General features: G+C 35.9%; 2 protein-coding genes across 4 annotated transcripts in view; both read right to left on the bottom strand.

Annotated features, from left to right (window-relative positions):
- Positions 1 to 202: 202 nt before the first annotated feature.
- Positions 203 to 20090, bottom strand: LOC106077049 (uncharacterized). 3 transcript variants are annotated; one of them, XM_056017644.1, is made up of 10 exons: positions 19726 to 20089; positions 18524 to 18588; positions 13292 to 13329; positions 11964 to 12021; positions 10149 to 10354; positions 8828 to 9020; positions 7203 to 7315; positions 5154 to 5400; positions 1641 to 1658; positions 203 to 513 (listed from the first exon to the last, which is right to left on the bottom strand). In XM_056017644.1, exons 3-10 carry the CDS (start codon positions 13295 to 13297, stop codon positions 437 to 439), a joined length of 918 nt encoding a protein of 305 aa, XP_055873619.1. In that variant the 5' UTR covers positions 13298 to 13329; positions 18524 to 18588; positions 19726 to 20089; the 3' UTR covers positions 203 to 436. The 3 variants fall into 3 exon arrangements, with proteins under 3 accessions (XP_055873619.1, XP_055873620.1, XP_055873618.1); XM_056017645.1 differs by having other exon boundaries at positions 19784 to 20089; XM_056017643.1 differs by lacking the exons at positions 13292 to 13329; positions 18524 to 18588 and having other exon boundaries at positions 19726 to 20090.
- A 2227-nt stretch (positions 20091 to 22317) lies between these two features.
- LOC106060352 (uncharacterized) overlaps positions 22318 to 25177 on the bottom strand; it is a 38503-nt gene continuing 35643 nt past the window's right edge. Inside the window, exons 17-18 of the mRNA XM_056017456.1 lie at positions 24729 to 24743; positions 22318 to 23384 (exon numbers count right to left, since the gene is read on the bottom strand). Coding sequence (XP_055873431.1) covers positions 23272 to 23384; positions 24729 to 24743 — 128 coding nt within the window. The 3' untranslated portion in view covers positions 22318 to 23271. The remainder of the gene's footprint in view (positions 23385 to 24728; positions 24744 to 25177) is intronic.

The following is a 25177-nucleotide window of genomic DNA, read 5'->3' as shown; positions in this document are numbered from 1 at the left end:
CTGTATTAGACAAGGAATAATTGTACAAAGCGTCAATTTGATCCGAGAATGGGAAGTGGGAGAAATAACGTGTTCAAGATTTGAACCTCACCGATAGACATAGTGAATAGAAAAAAGGGAAATTAGATACAGTTTAAAAATTGTATAACTTTAATATTTAAAATGATGACTGCTTGGTCGGCATGGCTGCCTGGTCGTACGGTGCGCACTGGACTGTCGTTCGGACTTATTGAAGGTCCCGGGTTCAAACCCTGCCCGCTCCCATCCCCAGTAGTCATGTGTGAGTTTTGGACTAGGAAGTAAATTATCTTCGACTCAGAAAGGACATGCGAAACATTTTACAAACCAATGGCATTTTAATGTATTCTGTTACAAGAAACAAGCCCGTTGTATTTTAAATGTCTTTATTCACTAGATATGTTTCACAACTGACATATCAATGACATGTCAACATAGTGATAAAAGCAAATATTGTCACACAATTCAGTGAATGTAAATAAACTGCTGATTCACCTGTGAATAAATAAAATGATTGAAATTAAATCTATTACAAGAATAAGTAAAATATTTTTCAAATCCTCCATACTTACAACAATATATATCAATTATGAAGTTATTAGACACTTTCAATTTTAAACAAAATTATTAGTTACCAATAATTAATTGACTAAGTGGTTAACTTTTCAATGGATTCATGATTTATTAGAAACAATAAATAATTATTTAATGTCTCAACCTAATCCGAGAAAGGGTATGGGAGAAATTAAATGTATAATTATGTAAAGGGAACAAAACCCAACAAATTTAGCCATATCTGTAAACAATGAAAAGATTCATTTCCCGTGTCGGTTTCTTTTTCAGCCGGAGGTAGGGGAGGATACACACTTTCTACACGTGTCACGTGTCTTATGAAAAAAAAAAGCAGCCCAATAGAGCCTTTATCTACGGCTTCATTGTACACTATAGGCGAACGTTTTGAGGTGCCAGATTTGAACTCCTAATGGGCGAATGTGTCCCGCTGGGCGAGGATTGGGAATAAAAGCTAAACTCAAGAACGGTTAAAGCGGGCATTTTCTGAAAAGTTCAATTTTATTCATTTTTGTGAATTTAATGAATCGTCCTAGATCTCGCGTTGAAATCAAGTTTCAAAGAACTCCTTGGTCAAACTTGTGTTAAGGTTTCCTAAGATCAGAAGGTATCTTTTGTCGTTCATGCTGAGACCAATCGTCTTGGCAGGCCTGACCACAGAACAGTGACGTAGTGACTAGCTATCGAATTCTTCAGACCACTGGTTGCAACGTCATAGATCGATTTCGTCATTGGGTGACAGCCCAAATTATAGGTGTGTTCATAATTATGATTGCTATTTGTGCAAATTGCAACGCTGCCATTGTTTTGTTTTTTGTTGTTGTTGTTGAACATCACTATTCCTCTTCGTTTTCTTTCTCTCACTCGTTCTCTCTCTCTCTCTCTCTTTCTATCTATAACTTCTTCTCTCTCTCTATTTTTTTCTCTCTATCTCTCTCTTTTCTCTGTCTCTCTCTTTTCTCTGTCTCTCTCTCTTACATTCTTTGTATGCTTGCGTATCTCCGCATATATATTACTGTAGTTAAAAAAACAACAACTTATAATTGAATTACCTTCATTCCTGGAGCTAGCTGTAAGAAACATGTCAATACAAAATCATGTTACATTTAATGACTTAAGCAACTTTTAAGAAAACTTTTCTATCGTTTCACTTTTAAAATAAAAAATTTTGAGCGTGGAAAAAGAGAATATGGTAATTCTGCAGGATTTCAAGGGGCAGCCATCTTTGTTATTGTTTAGACTGTAATCTTGTATCTTGGGTTTTCTCTCCGATTTGGGTTTTTGTTTGTTTGTATTTTTGAAGCTAAATAATATGCTATATCTAGCTATACTGGTATCATCTACTAGTCCTAATTACTAATAATATTAATTAGACTCATAATATAACTGCTAGAACTAGAATAATTACTATTAATATGACAAGGACAATAGATAAGGTTCTTAAAGGCAATAAAGGTCAATTAATTTTTGGTAATAAACTGTGCTGATATTTATTGTAGGCCTAGTTAAATTTAGATTCTCTATATTAGAATAATTCAGAATAAATATAGACAATATTTAGATTTTAACAATTATAAAGAAGACAGAACAATAAGAAATGTATTGTATTGACACCAAGTCAAAATTAAAAGAAAAAATAGCATTGCTTTGAAAACACAGAAGTAATGTTAGTTCTTGGTATTTTTTAAGACACTATCTTGGGATTTCTTTGGAACATAAACAATAACAAAATATTACAAAGATGGCTGCCCCTTGAAATCCTGCAGAATTACCGAAAATATATTTAGTTCTCAAACAGCAAGGCAGTTTTTATTATTTTCAATCTAAAGGAACCGAATCACTTGGTTCTGTAATACAAAGACAGTGGGCATTATTGTTTCTATCTGGCTCCATTGGCCATTGAAGCAAGCTTGTGTATGTATGTACATGTTTATTTCTTTTCTATCGGCTGATCGATTTGATGGTCTTTAAACACATTCGTACTGCGCTCAGAAAAAAATAATGATTTATCTCCCTTTGTCTATTTTTGCTTAAACAAAGAATTGCGCCCCTTCAACGGGCACTCTCTACCTTTCAGTCTCATCCATCGTTTATGGCTGACGTCCGTATGTATGTAAACAATGTTGTTATAGTCGCTGACCACTGTCCGTTGTTCTTGTTTAAGTTTAGCTTCCCCCCCCCCCCATTTTTTGTATTACGATCATTCCCCTTGCACTGATCTTATCTCTTTGACCTGCGTTGTGTGTAAGTGTCAATAGACCTCACGTTTATTTTCTGATTGACCACTATGCACAAGGAGAACATACTGCTCTTTAAAACAATCAATGTACTTAGCTCGGTGTTTTTATTTCAGCCTGATTGCGGCTAGAGACATCTGGTTTCTGCTGCGGGATCCAAATTCTTGTTCCTGTCTGTTCCTGCTTGTTTATGTTTTTTTTCCGGCACCAGAATTCCTATTTTCCTGTTATCCTGTGACTAGACCCTGTTAATCTGTTACTGGATCTGAAATCCCGTTAACCTACTTGTGCACATGTCTCTGTTATTGATCCTTACGCATTCCTGCGAATGAATCCATCCTTGACTCCATGACTGGATGAAGGAGCCTTTGCCATCTCAGCTCAATTCTCAGCCCCCGCAGCCTGCCTATTTATCGTTGATTTTGCCCGCCACCCTTGCGTCCCTCACACTTCGAGGACACACATCAGTGGCCAGGTCATTCAAATCTCAACTGGAGTTTTCAGCTGGAGCACAAGGCTAAAGGACTTGAACAGTCTAGAGCAACAAGGCAGGACTTCAACTGAATGCAAGATTAATAGAGCTAAGTTTATGAATAATAGGGCACACATATTTGTACCATCAGCAGTAGGTATGATAATTTAATCATCTCATTTATTTTTTGACTTATTGATATGTTACTTTAGAATGTATAATTATACTCCGCACCTTTGTAACCACTCCCCCATTTATCTTTTATTGCATTATACATTTTTGTCATCTTAACCAAAAAGATTAATTTCTCTAATGTATGCTTCCTCTGTGTGTTCTTTCTCCCGATCTGTGATGCGCACTGGTCTATGGTGTCGTTAGAAACCTTCCTAGACCTAGCGTAACATAACTAAACTATTTTAATAATTTATTGATTTTAATTACATACATCCCCAGAGGCGCATGACGATAGGGGCTCTTCCCCTTGGCACAGGACAGTGGCTATGACAACTCATTGAGCCCTGATGTAGCAGTTAATAAGCTTGTGCTCAAGGCACGTTACCATCAGGCTTTAAAAGCGTGTCTTCTAGAAGTGGCTGGGCTTGGTGACCTGTTTGATAATGTGATCTTCTTTGGGGGGGGGGGGGGGGGGCTACGGCTCATTTGCAAAGCGTCCACTATCTTGAAAGCCCCAAATGAAAGCATATATAAGAGATTTGCATAAATAAGAGATAAGATTTGCATATAAAGAAGAAGATTCGCATATATAGCGGACAAAAATATAACTATCAAGCTATTTTGGTTCGTCAAGTGTAGGCCTACAGAGTAAAGGATATAACGATACACTTTGTATTCACTTTTAAGCGCGGCTGAGTCACAGCTCCTATGTTTGTAGTACATTTTTTTAGCGGCCTTTGAAAGGGGGATAACTTCTAATGTTTACACGTATCATCTCTGCCACACATTTAACGGAAGCAAATAGTTTTATAAGATGAAATAGAGATACATAAGAAGATAAGTAGAAAGAGAGATACATAAGAAGATAAGAAGAAAGAGAGATACATAAGAAGATAAGAAGAAAGAGAGATACATAAGAAGATAAGTAGAAAGAGAGATACATAAGAAGATAAGAAGAAAGAGAGATACATAAGAAGATAAGAAGAAAGAGAGATACATAAGAAGATAAGTAGAAAGAGAGATACATAAGAAGATAAGAAGAAAGAGAGATACATAAATAGATAAATAGAAAGAGAGATACACAAGAAGATCAGAAGAAAGAGAGATACATAAGAAGATAAGTAGAAAGAGGGATACACAAGAAGATCAGAAGAAAGAGAGATACATAAGAAGATAAGTAGAAAGAGAGATACACAAGAAGATCAGATAAAAGAGAGATACACAAGAAGATAAGTAGAAAGAGAGATACACAAGAAGATCAGAAGAAAGAGATACATAAGAAGATAAGTAGAAAGAAAGATACATAAGAAGATCAGAAGAAAGAGAGATACACAAGAAGATAAGTAGAAAGAGAGATACATAGGAAGATAAGTAGAAAGAGAGATACACAAGAAGATCAGAAGAAAGAGAGATACACAAGAAGATAAGTAGAAAGAGAGATACACAAGAAGATCAGAAGAAAGAGATACATAAGAAGATAAGTAGAAAGAGAGATACATAAGAAGATCAGAAGAAAGAGAGATACATTGGAAGATAAGTAGAAAGAGAGATACACAAGAAGATAAGAAGAAAGAGAGATACACAAGAAGATCAGAAGAAAGAGAGATACATAAGAAGATAAGTAGAAAGAGAGATACACAAGAAGATCAGAAGAAAGATACATGTAAACTGTGTGTGCTCACCGAATGTCGTGGCGTATATGATGAAGTCTGCATAGCTCAGAACTCTGCTCTCATAAAACACAGAGCACGTGTACCTGACGCCGTAGAAGAAGGGCGAGACAGAGAAGATCAGCTTGTTCCTGTACGCATACCTGATGCACCCGTCGTACGTGGCTACAGCGACTGCCGGCAATGAGAGGATGGCATTCTTCTGTGGTCCCGAAGAGTACTTAATAAACGACCAGTCACTGACTATCATCGGTGCGCCCTGAATAGAGTTGTATTTCAGTTACAATATCTTTAAAGATAAAATAAGCAAAAGTAAAAAAAATAAAAATAATAATGAGAGAAATGGATTTACTGAGCCAAGGGAGAGCACCTTTCGATCGTTGCCATATCTTTCAATTATGCAAGGCTATGTCCCCTTTTCAACATAAAACAAAACATTTATTACCACTGATTGATTATATAATCCAGGGCTGGCCCTAGCTGAAGTGAATTGTGTAAAGAAATTCTGACAAATCGTAAAAAATTAACTACTTAATATATATATAGATAGATAGATACATACATACATAGATACATAGATACATATATATATATATATATATATATATATAGATAGATAGATAGATAGATATCACCATATATATCTGTATTGTACAAATTCTAATCAGCAGGATTTTTTAAATTTTATTTATCAAAACATGACTCAATAAGAAAAAAAAACATTATTTAATGAGCTACAGGTAATTAATTAATTTGCTAAGTATCAACAAGGGAAGTTATTCTTTCATTATTAACAGATATGGCTAAACATGTCTGGTTTTGTCCTCTCACTTAATTGCACATCTTATTTCAGACCAAGTTGAAACCTTAAAAAATATTTATTGTACCTAACAAAACAAGAATCAATAAATAGTATGTATATATTTAGCTTGTTTTATAACTTCTACTTGAAGTATTCAATTAAAGTATTTCCTAATGTAGAATTCAGTTCTTCACCTGGACAAGAATCCCCAGGCAAACAACTGAAATTGCTTTTGTATCTTTAGTACAGATCAGAATATGTCACCACACAATACTGTTGTAACAATGTGTAACAGTTGGTTGAATTTGTCGAATGTTTAATGAAGGCAGAATAGAAATAAAGAAACGAAATCGCGAGACTGAGTGAGAGTATTTAACAAGCAGCAGAGATCGAAGTTTTATAAAACTGCGTATTTCAATTTTTAAAACAAGTCAAATGTAAAAAAAAAAACATTAAAAAACACACCTTAAATTGATTAGAATTGCTAATAAATCTAACTCCTTTAGCATGATTATTACGCCATGGTCTAAACATTTTTGTGTACCAGGGGAGTGAGCTGGGTATCGGAGACAAGACTATCGTACTGCCCTTTGAAAAAGCTTTTCGAAATCAAAGCTCCTTGAGAATGGATTCGAACTCTAGATTTCGGGTCTGCATTATGGAAAGTTTTTTAACAAATATTTAAGATTTAAAATCTTTAACACCTTTAGCCAACGACCTAATTCTCCAAACAAGGCTTTTTTCCCATAAACTTTTTTTCAATTTTGAAAAAAAAAAAGAAATTAAAAATTATGACTATAATGATTAAGACGTGCAGTGGCTGAACGGTAAAGCGCTTGGATAGCGAACCGGGGTACTGGGTTCGAATCCTGGTGATGACTGTGATTTTTAATTTCTGACTCTTTTGGCACATCTGAATCCTCTAAGCTCTAATGGGAACCTGACATTAGTTGGGGAAAAGTAAAAAATGGTTAGTCGTTGTGCTGGACACATTACACCCTCGTTAGCCGTAGATCACAGAAATAGATGGCCTCACATTATTTGCCCTATAGATCACAAAGTCTGAAAGGAGAACTTTACTTTTAGACCACAAACAAAACGGTAAAGTTTTGTTGTTGATTCATACGTTTATAATTGTTTATAGTTAATGGTTTCAACTTGATCCAAGAACGGGGAGAAATAGCTAGTTAAAGCTTCCACCAAGACAGACAAGTGGAGTGGGTTTGAATAAAGGTTTGCTTATATAAGAGAAGACTTACTTCGAAAGAGCAGCTCAATTTGACGTTGCGTCCCACTTCGAAAATTGCCGAATTCACATTTGTATTGTTAGAATTGCGTGGTTCAAGAGTAATAATGTGATTGGTTATAGGCTCTGTGAGAATCCAACGATTGAATAAATCAACATTTGGAATAAAACTATTATCTCTTTAGGTTTTATCTTATCATTTTCTTAACTTGTCTGATAGGCCTAGAAGAGTTGTGTATAGTAGATAAAATACATAAAACACTGAACCATTATTTACAAATAGAAAAACAAAACCTAATGAAATACTTAGAAAGACACACAGATATAGGCACATTTCTTATTTCATATGCTAGGACATATCATTACAAGTGCTCCTTCTTCCCTAGTGCCATTAGGGAACGGAATGTGTTGTCTGAACCAACCAAAAAAACCAAAGACTTAGCAGAGTTTAAGTCATGCATAACTAGATTTACGCATGAAATGGATAAGACGTATTTGTCTTCTTTCTTAAAGTGACGTCTGTAATATGTAAGATAAGATAAGGTGTACCGAGGGTGCCAGGCGACCGGAGTGGCAAGGACTTTTAAAGTTTTTACGCAGTGTGATTATATGCAGTGTTTCGATTCCCAACCGTATGTCTAGTTACAAAATATGTATTTATCTATGTAGCTCTTCCTATATATGTATAACTAGAATGTTATTTAACCTTGGTTAGGCCAATAATAGAATATGCATCCTCCGTTTGGGACCCCTCAACTGAAGAAAACATTAAGAAACTGGAACAGACACAAAATAGAGCAGTGAGATTCATAACATACGAATATTCACACTTAACCAGAGCAACACCTTTAGTAAAATCACTAAATTTAGAAAGCCTTCAGGACAGAAGACTCAAAAGTAAAGTAGCAATTATACATAAAACACTGATAAATCTTCAAATACAAAAACAAAATTTGATAAAATACTCTGAAAGACACAAAGATAAAGGCACATTCCTCGTCCAATATGCTAGGACAAATTTGTACAAATACTCCTTCTTCCCTAGGGCTATTAGAGCATGGAATGGGTTGCCTGAGCTAGCCAGGAAAACCAGTGACTTGGCAGAATTTAAGTCATTGGTTAATATGCATGACTAAATGCATGACGCGTAGGACGTAATCATCTTCTTTTTTGAAGTAACGTCTGTATTATACAAGATAAGATAAGAAGCTGTATAAATGTACGTGGGTAAACATGTATGTATGTAGACATATATGTATGTATCTAGGTATATGACATGACATCCTTATTTACCATAAAACAGATGATCTTTACATTATCTGCCCTTATAGATCGCAAGGTCTGAAAAAGGAACTTTACTTTACTTTTATGTAGATACATATGTAAGTGTATATATGCATGTATGTATGTTTGTATGAATGTTTATATGTATATTTGTATGTGTGTATGTATATATCCATGCATGCATGCATGTATTTATGTGTGTATGTATGTATGTATCCATTTATTTATGCATGCATGTATGTATGCATTTATGCGTGTATGTATGTATGTATACATAATACGCCTTACTGTTTGCTATGTATATAAGATTAGTACATACAATTCTATCTAATAAAGTTAATTAGTAGCTATTACGGTTCAATGTCAGAGGGAATTCCTTCGTGTGGTAGAAGTCTAGACTTTCGCTGTGAAGGTAGTAACACCTGTATTCACCGACATCCTCACAGCTGGCATCACGGACGTCTATTGTTACTTTGATGGTGTCAAAGTTGTCTCTATCCCATATCCCGTAAAATTCAACGTTCCATTGACGTCCACTAGGAATATACTTTGTTGAAATGCGATAAAACAGGATTATAATATGGACATTTTTATAGAGAGAAATAAAGGAACTGAAGGGGTCAACAACAACAACAAAAAAATGAAGAAAAAAAAAACTACCCCCCCCCCCCCCTTTGCCGAACTTGCCTATTACAAGTATTGAAATTTTACCTGTTCTTTGTTAGGAAATGTGTAGGTAAAAGGCGATGGGGACGTAAGCTCCAATTGCGTCTCATGCAGAGTTGTGTTTTCTATCTATCTATCTATCTATCTATCTATCTATCTATCTATCTATCTATCTATCTATCTATCTTATCTATCTATCTATCTATCTATCTATCTATTTATCTATCTATCTATTTATCTATCTATCTATCTATCTATTTATCTATCTATCTATCTATCTATCTATCTATCCATCCATCCATCTATCTATCTATCTATCTATCTATCTATCTATCTATCTATCTATCTATCTATCTATCTATCTATCTATTTATCTATCTATCTATCTATCTATCTATCTATCTATCTATCTATTTATCTATTTATCTATCTATCTATTTATCTATCCATCTATCTATCTATCTAACTATCTATCTATCCATCTATCTATCTATCTATCTATCTATCTATCTATAACCCAAACCCTAACCCAAAACCCCTTTTTGGCCAGTACATTCTAGTACTTGATACGTTTAATTGGAACGGCCCGCTTTTTAAACGCCCTCCCAAAAAATTAATGGTACTTGTCAATTGGTAGCCCCCTTTCCATTAAAAACTAAATATTATTTTTACGTGTAAATGGCGCGGCCCGATAAATAACGCTACCGCTCTCTACCATATACTTTTTATCCGTGAATTCGATGGACGTTATCAGTTATTTCCCCCTACCCTCCACACTGTGCCATAGGAAATAGTAAAGTAAAGTTCCCTTTTCAGACCTTGCGATCAGTTGATAAGGTCATCTGTTTCTGTGGTCAACGGTTAACGAGGGTGTCATGTGGCCAGCACAACGACCAACTGCCTTTACTTTTCCCCAACTAATGTCAGGTACCCCTTAGAGTTGGGTGGACTCAGAGGCGCCAAAAGATCCCGAATCTAAAAGTCCCAGAATATAAATAAAAAAATATACCTGCTGTTTCTGCTCGGACACACTGGTTGGAAATAGAATTGATTTGGCCATTAGTTCGTAGTGAAACTGACCAAATAGCTTCCTCTCTATGGCCAGTTCCACAATCGAACGATGTTTTGAGAAGACGTTAAATTTGTCCATGTCACACTCCAGGAAGAAAGTGCCGTTGACGTCGAACCTATCTTTGTTGATTATTGATCTCTGAGCTGTGCCAACAGTAATTAAAATATTAGTAACAAAACTAACTCATCTAAACTTTTCAATAACTACTTTCAAGACCTGATTGAGAAATCTCAAGTATTGACAACTTATCAATAACAGTACTTTGAAGACATGATTAACGATCTCAAATATTTACAACTTAATAAATAATATCATGACTTTTGAGACTTGAGTCAAGAAGCTAAAAATATAAAGTTATCAAACAGTAATTATAAGACCAAATCAACAAATTTAAGCATGTATAATTTATCAATAGCAATACTTTTAAGACTTGGTCAAAAGCCAATGCAACGTCAACTTACGATCTACTTTGCAATACAAAAAAAAAATAAAAATAAAGTGGTATCTGGCTAATAAAACTGATATTTGACAATCAAAATACTTTAAAATACTTTATAAACAGACGAAGCTTATGTAAAGAGAAGAGCTGTATATTTATAGCTATATATTAATATTATAAGATCTATTTCCATTTATCGATATCAAAATAAATCAATTAATTCCCACATATTTTTAATGTACTGTGCTATGTTTTGTTAGGGACAGTAAACAATCGTGCAATGTTTTGTTAGGGACAGTAAACAATCGTGCAATGTTTTGTTAGGGACAGTAAACAATCGTGCAATATTTTGTTAGGGACAGTAAACAATCGTGCAATGTTTTGTTAGGAACAGTAAAACAATCGTGCAATGTTTTGTTAGGAACAGTAAAACAATCGTGCAATGTTTTGTTAGGAACAGTAAAACAATCGTGCAATGTTTTGTTAGGAACAGTAAAACAATCGTGCAATGTTTTGTTAGGAACAGTAAAACAATCGTGCAATGTTTTGTTAGGAACAGTAAAACAATCGTGCAATGTTTTGTTAGGAACAGTAAAACAATCGTGCAATGTTTTGTTAGGAACAGTAAAACAATCGTGCAATGTTTTGTTAGGAACAGTAAAACAATCGTGCAATGTTTTAACTTGAGTTGAGTGCGGAAAGTGGGGGAAAAAATGTTTACTAAATGTTGTTTGTAAAATGTTGTACATGTCTCGGATGTTCCTTCAGAGTTGAAGATAGTTTACTTCCTAGTCCAAACCTCCCGCAGGACGACGGGGGATGGGAGCGGGCAGGGTTTGAACCAGAGACCATCGATAAATCTGAACGACAGTCCAGCGCGCAAACCGCACGAACAGGCAGCCATCCTGTGTACCAGAGTGTGTTGTAAAAACCCTTTTCAATCCTTTGTACTGAATTAGGCATTGGAATTTGCTTTGATTTTAAAATCATTACACACTATTGGTGTTAAAGGAATGAATTGAAATATCGCGCTATACTTAAAGTATAATATCGATAATCAGGACAAAATGCTTGAGTAACTAAACCTTTAAGTAACACACATGACAGAACAGCGGAATTGGACCGGACGGTTATAGTGTACACAACAATCGCAGACCAAATGTCTTCCGATTTAATGGAATATAATGAGTCCATAACTACCCTACAAAAGGATATTTCAACTGAAACGTTCTTGATTCGCTCTTGTCTGTTGACAACTAGAAGAAAGAAAACTTAATAACATAAACTTAAACATAAACTTTCACATAACTTACCCAGGACTTCAGTCAATGCCAAGGCGAAAATGAGTATAGTATCCATTATGTGTTGAACCTGAGAAGAAACATATTTTAAAAGGTTTTTAATAAGTATTATATGACATTTTACAAAGCCTTGACAACATCACTATGTCTGTCTGTCTGTCTATTTATCTGTCTGGTAAAAGGTTTCAACACGTTAATAATTCCACACCCATTCTCAGATTCAGTTGAAATTTGGCACAATTTTTCATTGGCTTAGACAAGACATGAATCAATATGAAAAATCACATATAGCCAATTAATTACTGGTTATTGTATAGGCGAAGTGAGTGGGGGGGGGGGCAAGAGGGCACAATGCCCAGGGAGACAAAAATAAAAATTATTGTAGATATTTTAGATAGGCATTACATTCTAAGGTTATTTGTGTTATATTTTTATTAAATACTTTTTTTTATAAGCCTATATTTCTATGCGATGTTCATGGAAAATGGGGGGGGGGGGCAATAAAGCTTTTTGCCCCGGGCGCACGTTTTGCACACCACGCCCCTGGGTTATTGGTTATTTGTTTGGTACCAACAAGGGAAACTTATCCTTCAGTATTCTCAAATATGGTTATATAAGTTCGGGTTTTGTAACATTAAACAATTGTACACGCTATTTCTCCACATCCATTCTCGGAACAAGTTGAAACTTAAAAAAAAAATTATTGAGCATGAATCAATTAAAAAGTTAACGACCTAGTCAATTAACTACTGGAAATTAATTATTTATTTTCTAAAAAGGGAAATAACTTCTACATTCTTAAGGGATATAAGGGATATAGTTGTCCCCTTATATAAGCTTTGCTTTATTTTATCGCAGTTCCTCCCTTAAGCTTGCAAGCTCTTCATGGTTTCAAAAAGTGAGCCAGGTAGAAACTGGTCATTTTTAAAACGGCACTAGAGATGGTCACAGAAATTATAAAGTTTATGTATATCTTTAAAAAAAACAATGGGTACCTAACTGACCAGAAAGAGAAAACTCTGGTTTAAACGTAAAAACACTTCGAAATATAATCATCTTTAATTCAGCTATCGTCTTTTTATTTTCAAATGGTGATTTTTAGAGTCATTTTCTGCAACGTACACAAATGTCTCTTTGCATTCAGTTAAAAGTAGAATTAATAAATAGGTGTACGTGGACGGATTGAGTACCGTATTGTGTATACATTAGTAGGACTGTTTAATAGAGATTGTGGGTTGTGGGAGACACATGAAGCACACACCGCTGTCTCCACCATAAATATATCAACATCAACATTGGTCATACTCCTTACATTCTACTTTATATATTAGAATTCTTACCATCATTTTGTTAACGTCTTCTGTGTTATCAGAGCAGCTGTCAGGACTGAGTTCTGGTCAGCCTGGGTCTCCTGTTTACTGTAGAGGAGAAGGGGGGGCAATCCAGGTTGTTGGTTTCAAAACTATTATTGTTTTGAACTCAGTCCTGACATTTCTCCCCCCTCTAATTTTTGTCTGTTTCTGGGTTCATTTAAAACAGACAAACTTCCAAAATGTCAAAGACTCATTTTCATGCTAAATGTACATACAACGATAGAATAAGATTCAGAATGCGACATATAAGATCTTTAATTCCATTATTTTCACTATCATACAGCAAAAATAGTTAGAGTCCACCTTTAGACTATATATCCACAAAAAACCAACTGTCCTGCACTAGGAACAAAAACACCCCCTTATCATGAGTTACATTATGTTTTTCAAAACATCTCACTAAATAAAAAAACAACCCAAAACAATAATAGTTTTGAAACCAACAACCTGGATTGCCCCCCCTTCTCCTCTACAGTAAACAGGAGACCCAGGCTGACCAGAACTCAGTCCTGACATTTCCCAAAATGTCAAAGACTCATTTTCATGCTAAATGTACATACAACGATAGAATAAGATTCAGAATGCGACATATAAGATCTTTAATTCCATTATTTTCACTATCATACAGCAAAAATAGTTAGAGTCCACCTTTAGACTATATATCCACAAAAAACCAACTGTCCTGCACTAGGAACAAAAACACCCCCTTATCATGAGTTACATTATGTTTTTCAAAACATCTCACTAAATAAAAAAACAACCCAAAACAATAATAGTTTTGAAACCAACAACCTGGATTGCCCCCCCTTCTCCTCTACAGTAAACAGGAGACCCAGGCTGACCAGAACTCAGTCCTGACATTTCTCCCCCCTCTAATTTTTGTCTGTTTCTGGGTTCATTTAAAACAGACAAACTTCCAATAAAGAGATTTTCCAAACGTACATATATCAACATGTAAACAAAAGTAATCTTGGTACTAAAACATAGCCTACAGTTTGTAAAAAAAAAAAACCCACAAAAAAAAACGATGTATCCACATAAAATGTCAATACTATACACAACCTGCTAGGCAATCATAATTATATGTATATATATATATCAACATGTAAACAAAAAAAAATAGTCAGTGCACAAGCATATTTTCCGAAATGTAAATGTTATATACAACATACTAAGCAATTATAATTATATTTATATATATATATATATATATATATACACATATCAACATGTAAACAAAAAATATTGTGCAAACATATATTCTACCTTTTGTAGAAGGCGGTTAATTACATATCCCCAATCCTAGCAAACAAATAACTTTGAAATGAATAAATATTGAATGTCAGTTATCTGTAATCAATGTCATGTTGGTCTATTCTGTTAGTCTAGATAGAAAGTCAGCAATTACATTTAGTTTGCCCTTTAGATGTTCTACATGAAAGTTAAATGATTGTAATAATAGAGCCCAACGACAAATTCTATTATTCCCATATGTTGCGCTCTTCAAAAAGGCCAGTGGTCTATGGTCACACTGAATTGTGAATTTAGCGCCATATAAATATCTGGACAAGCGTTGCACCCCCCAAACAATGGCAAGGCATTCTCTCTCTATCACCGAATACCGTTGTTCTCTGGGCAACAGTTTTCTGCTCAAGAACTTAACAGGATGGAATATTCCTTTTACTTCCTGCAAAAGGCAACATGATATGGCTATGTCCGACGCGTCTGTTTGCACAATAAATGGTCTATTAACGTCTGGTAATTTCAGTATAGGATCCCGTGTCATGCACATTTGAATTTTTCTTAATGCCCGGTCACATTCTGGAGTCCAATTGACCCTCGTCGGTGTCCCTTTTTTTAACAATCCAGTAATTGGAAATACTATTTCCGCGAACGCTGGAATAAATCTGCTATAAAAATTAGCAATACCTAGCAAACATCGAACCTCTTTTTTCGTTTTTGGTGCTTTTATATTTAATACCTTGTCTCTGTTATTGGGTTCTGGGTATATGTTTCCTTCACCTACAATATTACCCAAGAAAGTTATTTTAGGATACGCGATTTCAAGTTTGCTTGGCTTGATAGTAAACCCATATTCTTTTAGCCTGGACAACACTTTCTCTAGTGCTATTAAGTGTGATGACCAGTCATGCCCGAATACACAAATGTCATCAAAATAAAACACAACATTTTCCAGTCCTTTAAGAATGGTCCTAATAGTCCGATTAAAAAAACTAGGAGAATTAATCAGACCAAACGGTAGATATTTAAATTGAAAGTGACCACTTGGTACCCTGAATGCAGTGTACTTCCTACTATTCTCTTCTATTGGTATTTGCCAGAAGCCTTTTGTTAGATCTATCTTTGTAAAAAATTTGGCACTATTAAGTTGTAGGAAAAGATCTTCTTGGTCTGGAATAGCCTCCGCGTCAAATTTGGTAACCGCGTTTAATTTCCGAAAATCTACGCAAGTACGTACTGTTGAATCTTTTTTCTTAACCAAAACGACAGGAAATGCATAGGGCGATTGAGACTCTTCAATAATGTCCATTTGAATCATGTTCTCTACCTCCTTGTCTAAGACATCTCTCATATGAATAGGAACTGCGTATGGCCTCAGTGTAATAGGCTTTTCTGTTGTGAGCTCAATGTTGAATGATTTAACCTTCGCTTTACCCGGTATATCAGTAATTATATCTTTATACTTCTCAACTAGCGTCTGAATCTGTTCTCTTTGGGATTCGGTTAATTCAGTATTGATACTAATATGTTCCCTGGAATTTGTACTCTCAAGAGTAGGTAACTCAGTAACTTCATCCTCTTGGTTATCATCTTCCTGGTCGGTTACAAGGGACGCTATGCACGCATGTAATAATTCTTCCCCTTGACCCCCATATAAGACATGAGACGCACTTCCCGAGAGTTGTAGATCACTATTTTCTTTACCCTTACATTCCGTGTTGTTTTTTTCATGATATTTTACTAATCTGTTAACATGAAGGATTTTTACTCGATTGCCTTTCTTTATTTTTACATTAAACTTGTTAATTCTTTTTTCTACTTTATAAGGCCCCTCCCAGTGCAAGGCTAACTTATTCTGTCTCTGTGGTTTCAGTAAAAGGACAGAATCACCTGTTTGAATATCTTTTTCTTTGCTATTTCTATCATAATACCTTTTATAATTTTCCTTACGTTTTGAGCTATTATTCTGAGCTATTTGACAAGCCACAGCCAGCCTACTTTTTAGGTCTAATAAATAGTCAAACACATTCTTTATTTCTGGTTCTACCTGTTGATTAGTAAAAAGATCTTTTAGAATTGACATAGGCCCCCTGACTTTCCTTCCATATAATTGACCTTATAATGAGAGACAGACTTTACAGTGTGCTATCTTCTGAGGCCCTGAAAGATATTTTGCTACGAAAGCCTACTTCAGCCCAAGAGGTCTTAGACTGTATTGATCAATTTAGAGATGCCACGAAAGGCTCCACACATATTGTAAAGGGAAGTAACAAAGTAACTAGTAACGATATCCCATATGTAGCTTTTGGTGCCACTGGTCAATCTAACAGTCGTCGCCCGAATAATATAAACACAGAGGGTACACAAGTGATATGCTATAGATGTGGAAAGGGCGGACACATTGCTCGATGGTGTCGGGTAAAGATAAATGAAAATTAGAGGGGGGAGAAATGTCAGGACTGAGTTCTGGTCAGCCTGGGTCTCCTGTTTACTGTAGAGGAGAAGGGGGGGCAATCCAGGTTGTTGGTTTCAAAACTATTATTGTTTTGGGTTGTTTTTTTATTTAGTGAGATGTTTTGAAAAACATAATGTAACTCATGATAAGGGGGTGTTTTTGTTCTCCATCTCTCTTATATGTCTTCTCTCCTCCGCTTCCCTTGTCAGTCTATCTGAGTCAATTTTCTGTTGGGCCTCTATAAATTTCTTTAACGTTTTGCCCTTAAACCCCAACATCTGAGCCTGGGCTACTATCTCCTCAAATGGACGAGGTATAAACTCTGACATTTTCCTAGAGCAGTGTCCTTTATTACAATATTACCTCACAAAATGATATACATACAAAAACAATTAAAGCAAAATTAAAATAATACTAATACCTCTGTTCCTACTTATGTTGTTCAACTGGTACTCCAACAGGTTAAAGACAATTGTCCAAGGTTATCCAATAATGTGATTTCTCTTAGTCTATTTTAGGTAGATAATCCAACAGGTAATCCCAACATGGCTTTATATCTACGCGCGGTATCGGTACTTGGAATGTATCACAAAAGTTAAATTCATATAAGTATTATATCCAGCAGTAGCTTCTTCAGTATAATCCAAAAAGAATGTACCACAAAAGTTAAATTCATATAAGTATGAGATCCAGCAGCAGCTTCTTCAGTATAATCTAAGGAACGAGCGTATTGGTAATCCAATTATAAGGAACGAAATTGGCCCTGCATATACACTTATGTTTAGACGTACGAAGGGGTGCTACTATTACTTGCTAATAGTGAACACATTCGGCATGTTAAATCATTATTATTAGATAGTAACAGCCTAAAATACAGACGACGAGTTTCCGCTCCTTATGGACTTGAACTCTTTCATTAGTACACACTTGGAGATATGCGCTGTCTGGGTGCAGCAGATACTTCAGGTTACTGTACTCAGAGATATGCGTTATCTGGGTGCAGCAGATACTTCAGGTTACTGTATTCAGATATGCGCTGTCTGGGTGCAGCAGATACATCAGGTTACTGTACTCAGAGATATATGCTGTCTGGATACAGCAGATACTTCACTGGAGATTGATGCATCCATCGCATGTAGTTGTTTTGGACAGGCCCCCAAAATGTCAAAGACTCATTTTCATGCTAAATGTACATACAACGATAGAATAAGATTCAGAATGCGACATATAAGATCTTTAATTCCATTATTTTCACTATCATACAGCAAAAATAGTTAGAGTCCACCTTTAGACTATATATCCACAAAAAACCAACTGTCCTGCACTAGGAACAAAAACACCCCCTTATCATGAGTTACATTATGTTTTTCAAAACATCTCACTAAATAAAAAAACAACCCAAAACAATAATAGTTTTGAAACCAACAACCTGGATTGCCCCCCCTTCTCCTCTACAGTAAACAGGAGACCCAGGCTGACCAGAACTCAGTCCTGACAGCAGCCCCGTTACAAGATGTCTTTCTGAACATGAAGATGGTTTTGCGATGATAAATCCTTTACAAAGCACCTTTAAAGTTTTTAAAACATTTTAGTATAGGCTCATTCTAACTCCTAAATTTAAATGTATATGACCAGCAAATTTTCTAGACGGCATAACGCAATGCGGACGCATGTAGGGAACTTCTAATACAAAGAAAAAGCTTGCTTAAAGAGATAACTATCGTTATAGAAGGCCTTAACATCGACCTGTGACGTCGCAACCTGTGGGCAGTTTAGGCCAATAGCTAGTTGCCAATTTACAGGTAAAAAATTTACGACATGTGACCTGACGAGCTATTTGTCTAAACTTGGATCAAGTTAAAACTTTACACACTAATTTTGTGTACGTAACAAAATTAATTAATTTAGTTCGATATTGATTCCAGGAATAAATCTTATTGTATTGTTATTGGTTTCAAAGGTTGTCATGGCCAGGGTTTAGCCTCTGTCAGTCTAAGCCCAGCACCTGGCCTGCTCGTGTGACTTAGAGACTAAGTCGACGAATCTGCTCTTATTGATATATATATATATATATATATATATATATATGTATGTATGTAGTGGGAAGCGTGGTCGAGTGGCCAAGTGCGCTTGGACTTGGCTTGGCTACCTAGAAGAGGGCTCGAGGTTCGACACCGACTCGGGCAGAGTTGAGTTTATTGAGCGCCTAAAGGCAGCACGGAAAACCAACTCCAAGATACCCCCTCTACCCCATTGGTCCACAAATGCACTCTGAGCATGAAAGTAGCGCTATATAAAAGCTATAATAATATATATAAAATAATAATAATAATAACAAGGCGTGTTTTCGAGTCCGAAGATTAGTGAGGAATGCAGTATTTCCCGTGGCTGCTCAGCCCCAGCTGTGACCTACATATTTGCCACATTCAGGGCAACCATAACCATTGTATGCAGGTGGTCGATTTAGATTTTATTTCGCCGTCTGCGTTTGTCATCGGCAGCAGATTTTCTTTAGGTCTCAAATGTGTATACCGCGGCCTTTGTGAGTGTCTTCCAGTTGTCTCGTTCTGACGCCGCATGTAACCAGATGATGCCCAAAATGGTCTTTGAAGCGTTTAAGAGGGGCGCAGGAGGAAGAAGATTGATTTTATTGCATATAAGAACTTTTGAAAATAATAAATAACATCTCTAGAAATTGACTTACTAAATCCATATTTATTTGTATCCTGGACTGAGGATTTACTCTGCAGACTAAGTCTTACCTATTATACCATACATATATGATGCCCCAACTTTGTTTTAATATTATTCTAGATCTAGAATCTCGATACTGAGTCTACAAACTAGAACTAGATTAGGTACTACTAATTACTATTACTAATTCTAAAAGTAGATCTAGAAATGTATGATTGATGTAAAAAATAAATACTAGATCTAGATGTGGACCTATGCAAGCGTGTTATTGCATTGATGTAGATCTAGTAAAAGGGAATAAAATTAACACATCTTTCTAATAATTATTCCGTGAGAGAAATTCTATGGTCTGGATCTTCCTCCAGTTTTAGAGGAGTGCTTTTGTGAGCCTAAGTAAATGTGAATCATTGATGCGAATTGTGTTTAAATAGGAAGTAGTAGATATTAATGTTGATTTAAAGTTGAGATTATCTCTCTTACTCTCCCCCTACCCCTCTTTCTCTCGTCATACCTCACATTCTCTCTCTCTCTACTTCGTAATCTCTCTCCCTACCCTCCAACTCTTTCTCTCTCTATATCTACCACTCTTTCTCTATTCATACCTTTTTGTCTTTCTAATTACCACTTTTTTTCATTACCTACTTCTTTTTTTTTTCTTACCCCACCTCTCTTTCTACTATCCCTACCTCTCTTTCTCTCTCCTAGCCACTCTTTCTCTCTCTCCAAGCCTCTTTTTCTCTTTCCTAGCCTCTCTTTCTCTCTCCTAGCCTCTCTTACTCTCTCCTAGCCTCTCTTTCTCTCTCCTAGCCTCTCTTTCTCTCTCCTAGCCTCTCTTACTCTCTCCTAGCCTCTCTCTCTCTCCTAGCCTCTCTTTCTCTCACCTAGCCTCTCTTCCTCTCCCCTAGCCTCTCTTTTTTTCTCCTAGCCTCTCTCTCTCTCCTAGCCTCTCTTTCTCTCTCCTAGCCTCTCTTTCTCTCTCCTAGCCTCACTTTTTCTCTACTAGCTTCTCTCTCTCCTAGTTTCTCGTTCTCTCTTCTAGCCTCTCTCTCTCCTAGCCTCTTTTTCTCTCCAAAAACCTCTCTTTCCTTCTCCCTACCTCTCTTTCTCATTACATACCTCTCTTTCTTTTACCTTAAGGTGATCTTCTTCTTTGGGTGTTTTGTGGCCAGCACAACGACCAACCGTCTTTTCTTTTCCTCAACTAAAGTCAGGTACCCATTAGAGTTGGCTGGACTCAGGGGCGACCTAAAAATCCCCAAGATTAAAATCTTAGTCGTCACTGAGTTTCGAACCCAGGCCCATGTTCGGAAGTGCTTAACGCATGACGTGTAATCATCTTTTTTTTTTAAGTAACGTCTGTATTATATATGATAAGACTTTGCCGCGGAGTCCGTTTTAAAATAAAAATCAATGTTTATAAAGCTAGTCAGCTATCACAATAAAGAGAGCCTCAACCAACGGAAGCAAAGGCCGAGCTTTTTAGAGACAAATGACACCAGCAATCGTTCAACATAGCACAGGACCTTCTCGTATCCTGTTGAACCAATTTGGACACCAAACTTACTCTGTTGACCATCACACTTCAATGCTCTCTGTAATACCATCACTTTGTCTGCCTCTTCTTTTTTTCCTCCATGTGTCTTTCAGAGTCCTAATGCCCTCGTGATATGACCATACAGCTATATTATGTTGTTGTTTTTTACATCTGTCAGCAGGTCATCGTGTGGCCTAGCCGCCATTGTAGTTCTGTTTCAGATGTCCTCATTTGACACTCGTCTTTGAATGCTCCCCACAAGCAACAAAACAAATATTCTTTTTAAAAAGAACAAAGTCATCTAAGGGAAAGAACTCCACACCTAGAACTATATTTCTCAATATTGTATACATAATTTTCCTTATTCGATATCAAACAAAATAATTAATTACATATACTTAATTGTTTTACTGTTTGATTTTAATTTAATTTAAATTATTTTTTTTTTAAGTTCTCACATTTTGTTCACAACAATAAATAATTGTTTAAAGTTTTAAAATGATCCGAGAATGGGCGTGGAAGAAATAACGTGTACAACTATCTAAGGGCACGAAACCCTACATATTTAGCCGTATCTGTGAATACTGGAGGATACATTTCCATTGATGGTATCAAACAAGTTAATTAATTAGCCGTAATCAATTGACTAATTTTTTTTTTATTGATTCATGTCTTGTCTACGCCCATGAATTATTGTGCAAAGTTTCAACTTGATCCGAGGATGGGTGTAGGAGAAATAACGTGTACACAATTTTTACCAGACAGACAGACAGACAGAGTAAGTTGATAGAAGTTTGGTAAAAAACAAATAAACACCACACACTCAGCCTTCTGTAGACACTGCGATCACCCCTATGAAACTGATAATTATTTTCTTCCCAAACAGACCTCATAACTACATTATAACCACAACCCAACATAACCAATTTTCCTAGGCACAGACTACAAAAGAGTAACTTCACAGCAGTTAAAAAAAAATCTGTCTGAATAACAAAAGAGAACTTTATATGGACGTAAAAAACAAAACAAAAATTCTTAAAATTTAAATGAGACTCCAATAAGACATAATAATTTATATTGTTTATTGTTTACAATGGTTCATTAAATATATAAATATATAATCATTTTTGCTCTCAAGATGTACGCTCATTAACTGCACTATAGACGTAGATCTATCTCAAAAAAGGATATTCAAAAACATTAATAAAAACATAACATTTGTAATGGGTTCAGAGTCAAATTACCCACAATGAGATTATACTGTTTTTGCCCAAGATAATGCCTTTTCTTTTTGCTGATATGCTATAAGGTAATTACGATTCAGTTAGGCACATAAAATAAAGAGAAGACTTCTCCATTCCTATTTGATGACGTAGGGCGTGAGCTGGACTTATAGCATTTCAGTGCCAGTTGTGTATCCGAACAAAGTCGATAGACTGATACGTTACGTGCGTTGTATATTTATCATTTTGGCTGTGCGAGCCTAAGCCTTTAAGCTTTATTGCAAGCAATAGACACCAAGCCTGACTGTACAAACATTATGACTACAAATATCTAATTTGCGGCAATTTTAAAATAAGTATAGACACAATAGTATATTTCACCTAAGTACTATTTCAATTTTGTAAATAATATATTACTACTTTGAAAAACTCAGATATCTCAGCAATATATACAGTATATTAAGTATTATAAACATGCATAATTTGATAACATGTAATATTATTGACATCATTTCCAAAAGCTCCGACTAATTGCTCATTTGCGAAAAATCAGAATGATCTAGGTTACGTACCCTGAGGTTAAAATTTATAAAAATAAAACATCTCTAATAAATATAGTTTTTTTCTTCCTGTAATAAATAAAAGAATTTTTATTCCCTGTATTTATTTTAATATTTTTTGTTAATGTTTTGTATCATCAATATTTTAATAATGTAAAAAAAATTCTTGATGACAAATGACACACTATTAAACGTAATGTTTTTTAAAAAAAATGACATTAATGATAATGGCGTGCCAATTAGAGACAACTCCCACAATTCAGCAGACGTAAAGTCTTGATGGTGACCAATAAGTAGACGAGGATCTCGGACAAAGATAGCTTGTGCTGCGAGATTGCGCCAGTGGACCTTGCTGTGGAAGAACACGCACATTTAATGTTATCACTGTATTCAGAGCGTAGGATAATCACATATTTAATTTGGTATATCTACTAACGGTCAAACAATCCGTGCATGGCCCCAACGGTCCAACAGACTAAGGGATAGGTAAAGGTAAAAAAAAAGAATCTACTAACTGGAGGCACGGTGGCTGAATGGTAAAGCGCTTGGCTTCCGAACCGAGTGGTTCCGAGTTCAAATCTGCTGAAGACTTGGAATATCAATTTCGGGATCTTTAGGGTGCCTCTGAGTTCACCCAGCCCTGATTTGTTTACCTGACATTAGAGCTGGGTGGACTCAGAGGCGCCCAAACATTAAAAATCCCAGTCTTCACCAGGATTGGAACCCGGGACCAACGGTTCGGGAGCCAAGCACTTTATCGCTCAGCCACTGCGTCTCCCATGTCTTCCCAGTAGCCAGTATCAATATTCACTGCTTTCAGGTGCCGTTTGATTACATCCACAAATCGGAGGTGGGGCGACCAGTTTTTTTTTCCTAGTAGGGCATTAGAGATTGGAAACTGGAAAATTCACTTTAAGTTTCGGCTCATAGGAATATTTGTAAAATTTGTGTATGTTTGTTTTGCAAGTTTCGGATGTTCCTTCAGAGTTGAAGATAGTTTACTTCCTAGTCCAACCCTCCCGCAGGACTATAGGGGATGGGAGCGGGTAGGGTTGGAACCCTGGACTATCGAACAACAGTCCAGCGCGCAAACCGCACGACCAGGCAGCATTAGATGACGGCAATGGAAACGATCGAACAATGTTTCAAAGAATATCATCCCGTACACAGTACTGGAGGTGTACACCTTCGAAGACCTTAGATAGCATATTATCACGACTGGCTTAAACCTTCGCAGCCAATTATGAGCAGCCTCAAATTATGACCGACTTCAAAGTTGCTACGGGGGATTAACACAATGATTTCTGCCAAGTCGTGGTGCATGCGCTCTGGACTGTCATCTTGATTGTCCAGGAGTCAAATCCTGCCCGCCGCCAAATCCTTCCATTGGAAGGTCTTGGGTTAGGGTTCAAGGCTCGATTTCATAGAAACATCCGAAGAACATGTAACGTTAAACAAGTAAAGACATCAAAAAAAAAAAACGCTTCAATACTGCGTGTAAAGGAAGACAAGAAAGAAACATTCAAATCAAAACATTAAAAGTTTAAACAAATCAAAACATTAAAAGTTTAAACATATAACTGAATGGGAAACTTGCAAAGACTAACGAAATAAAATATATTAAAAATAATCAACTAATTTTAAAATTCTTCAATACTCTTAAAACACATTCGTTTACAAACTGATATCTACTTACAAAAGTGCAACTTTGCTGTTTGGAAACAAAACGAAAAGAATTATTATTAGTATATGCTTATAGCATGCTCAGAGCGCTATGGTCCAATCTCATTTGTAGACCAGTGGGGAGGGGGTATCTAAGAGAAGGTTTTCCGTGCTGCCTTTAGGCGCTCAGTAAACACAACTTCATAGGTAGAGCTATATAAGCCACGGCAAATACAGCTATTAGTGTTTAATCTTGCAAACTTGCGATTTTTTGTTCAGTCTTTGACCCATTTTTAAAGACGGAACAAACACGTTTTTCAAATCTAGTGTTTAAAAATAATTAAAATCTAAACTGCTAAACTGTCATCCAAAGAGACGTCGATCAGAGCTCAACGCGAGGTGCTAATTGAGGTGGAAAGCTTCATCTATTTAGCAGTATCTTGAAACAAGCCCTCATCCGAAATCCCCAAAAGGAAGAGAAGC

The sequence above is a fragment of the Biomphalaria glabrata genome, chromosome 18, assembly GCF_947242115.1.
Source record: "Biomphalaria glabrata chromosome 18, xgBioGlab47.1, whole genome shotgun sequence".
Classification (NCBI taxonomy): Eukaryota; Metazoa; Mollusca; class Gastropoda; family Planorbidae; genus Biomphalaria; species Biomphalaria glabrata.
This window is presented reverse-complemented; position numbering and strand designations above follow the sequence as displayed.

What these genes read in the sequence shown, in the direction of transcription:
- LOC106077049 (XM_056017643.1), bottom strand. An exon ending in TGTCCGAGCAGAAACAGCAG is followed by an intron (nt 9,021 to 10,148) that starts GTATATTTTTTT and finishes ATTTCAACAAAG; the next exon opens with TATATTCCTAGTGGACGTCA. An exon ending in ATTCCCTCTGACATTGAACC is followed by an intron (nt 7,316 to 8,827) that starts GTAATAGCTACT and finishes GGATTCTCACAG; the next exon opens with AGCCTATAACCAATCACATT.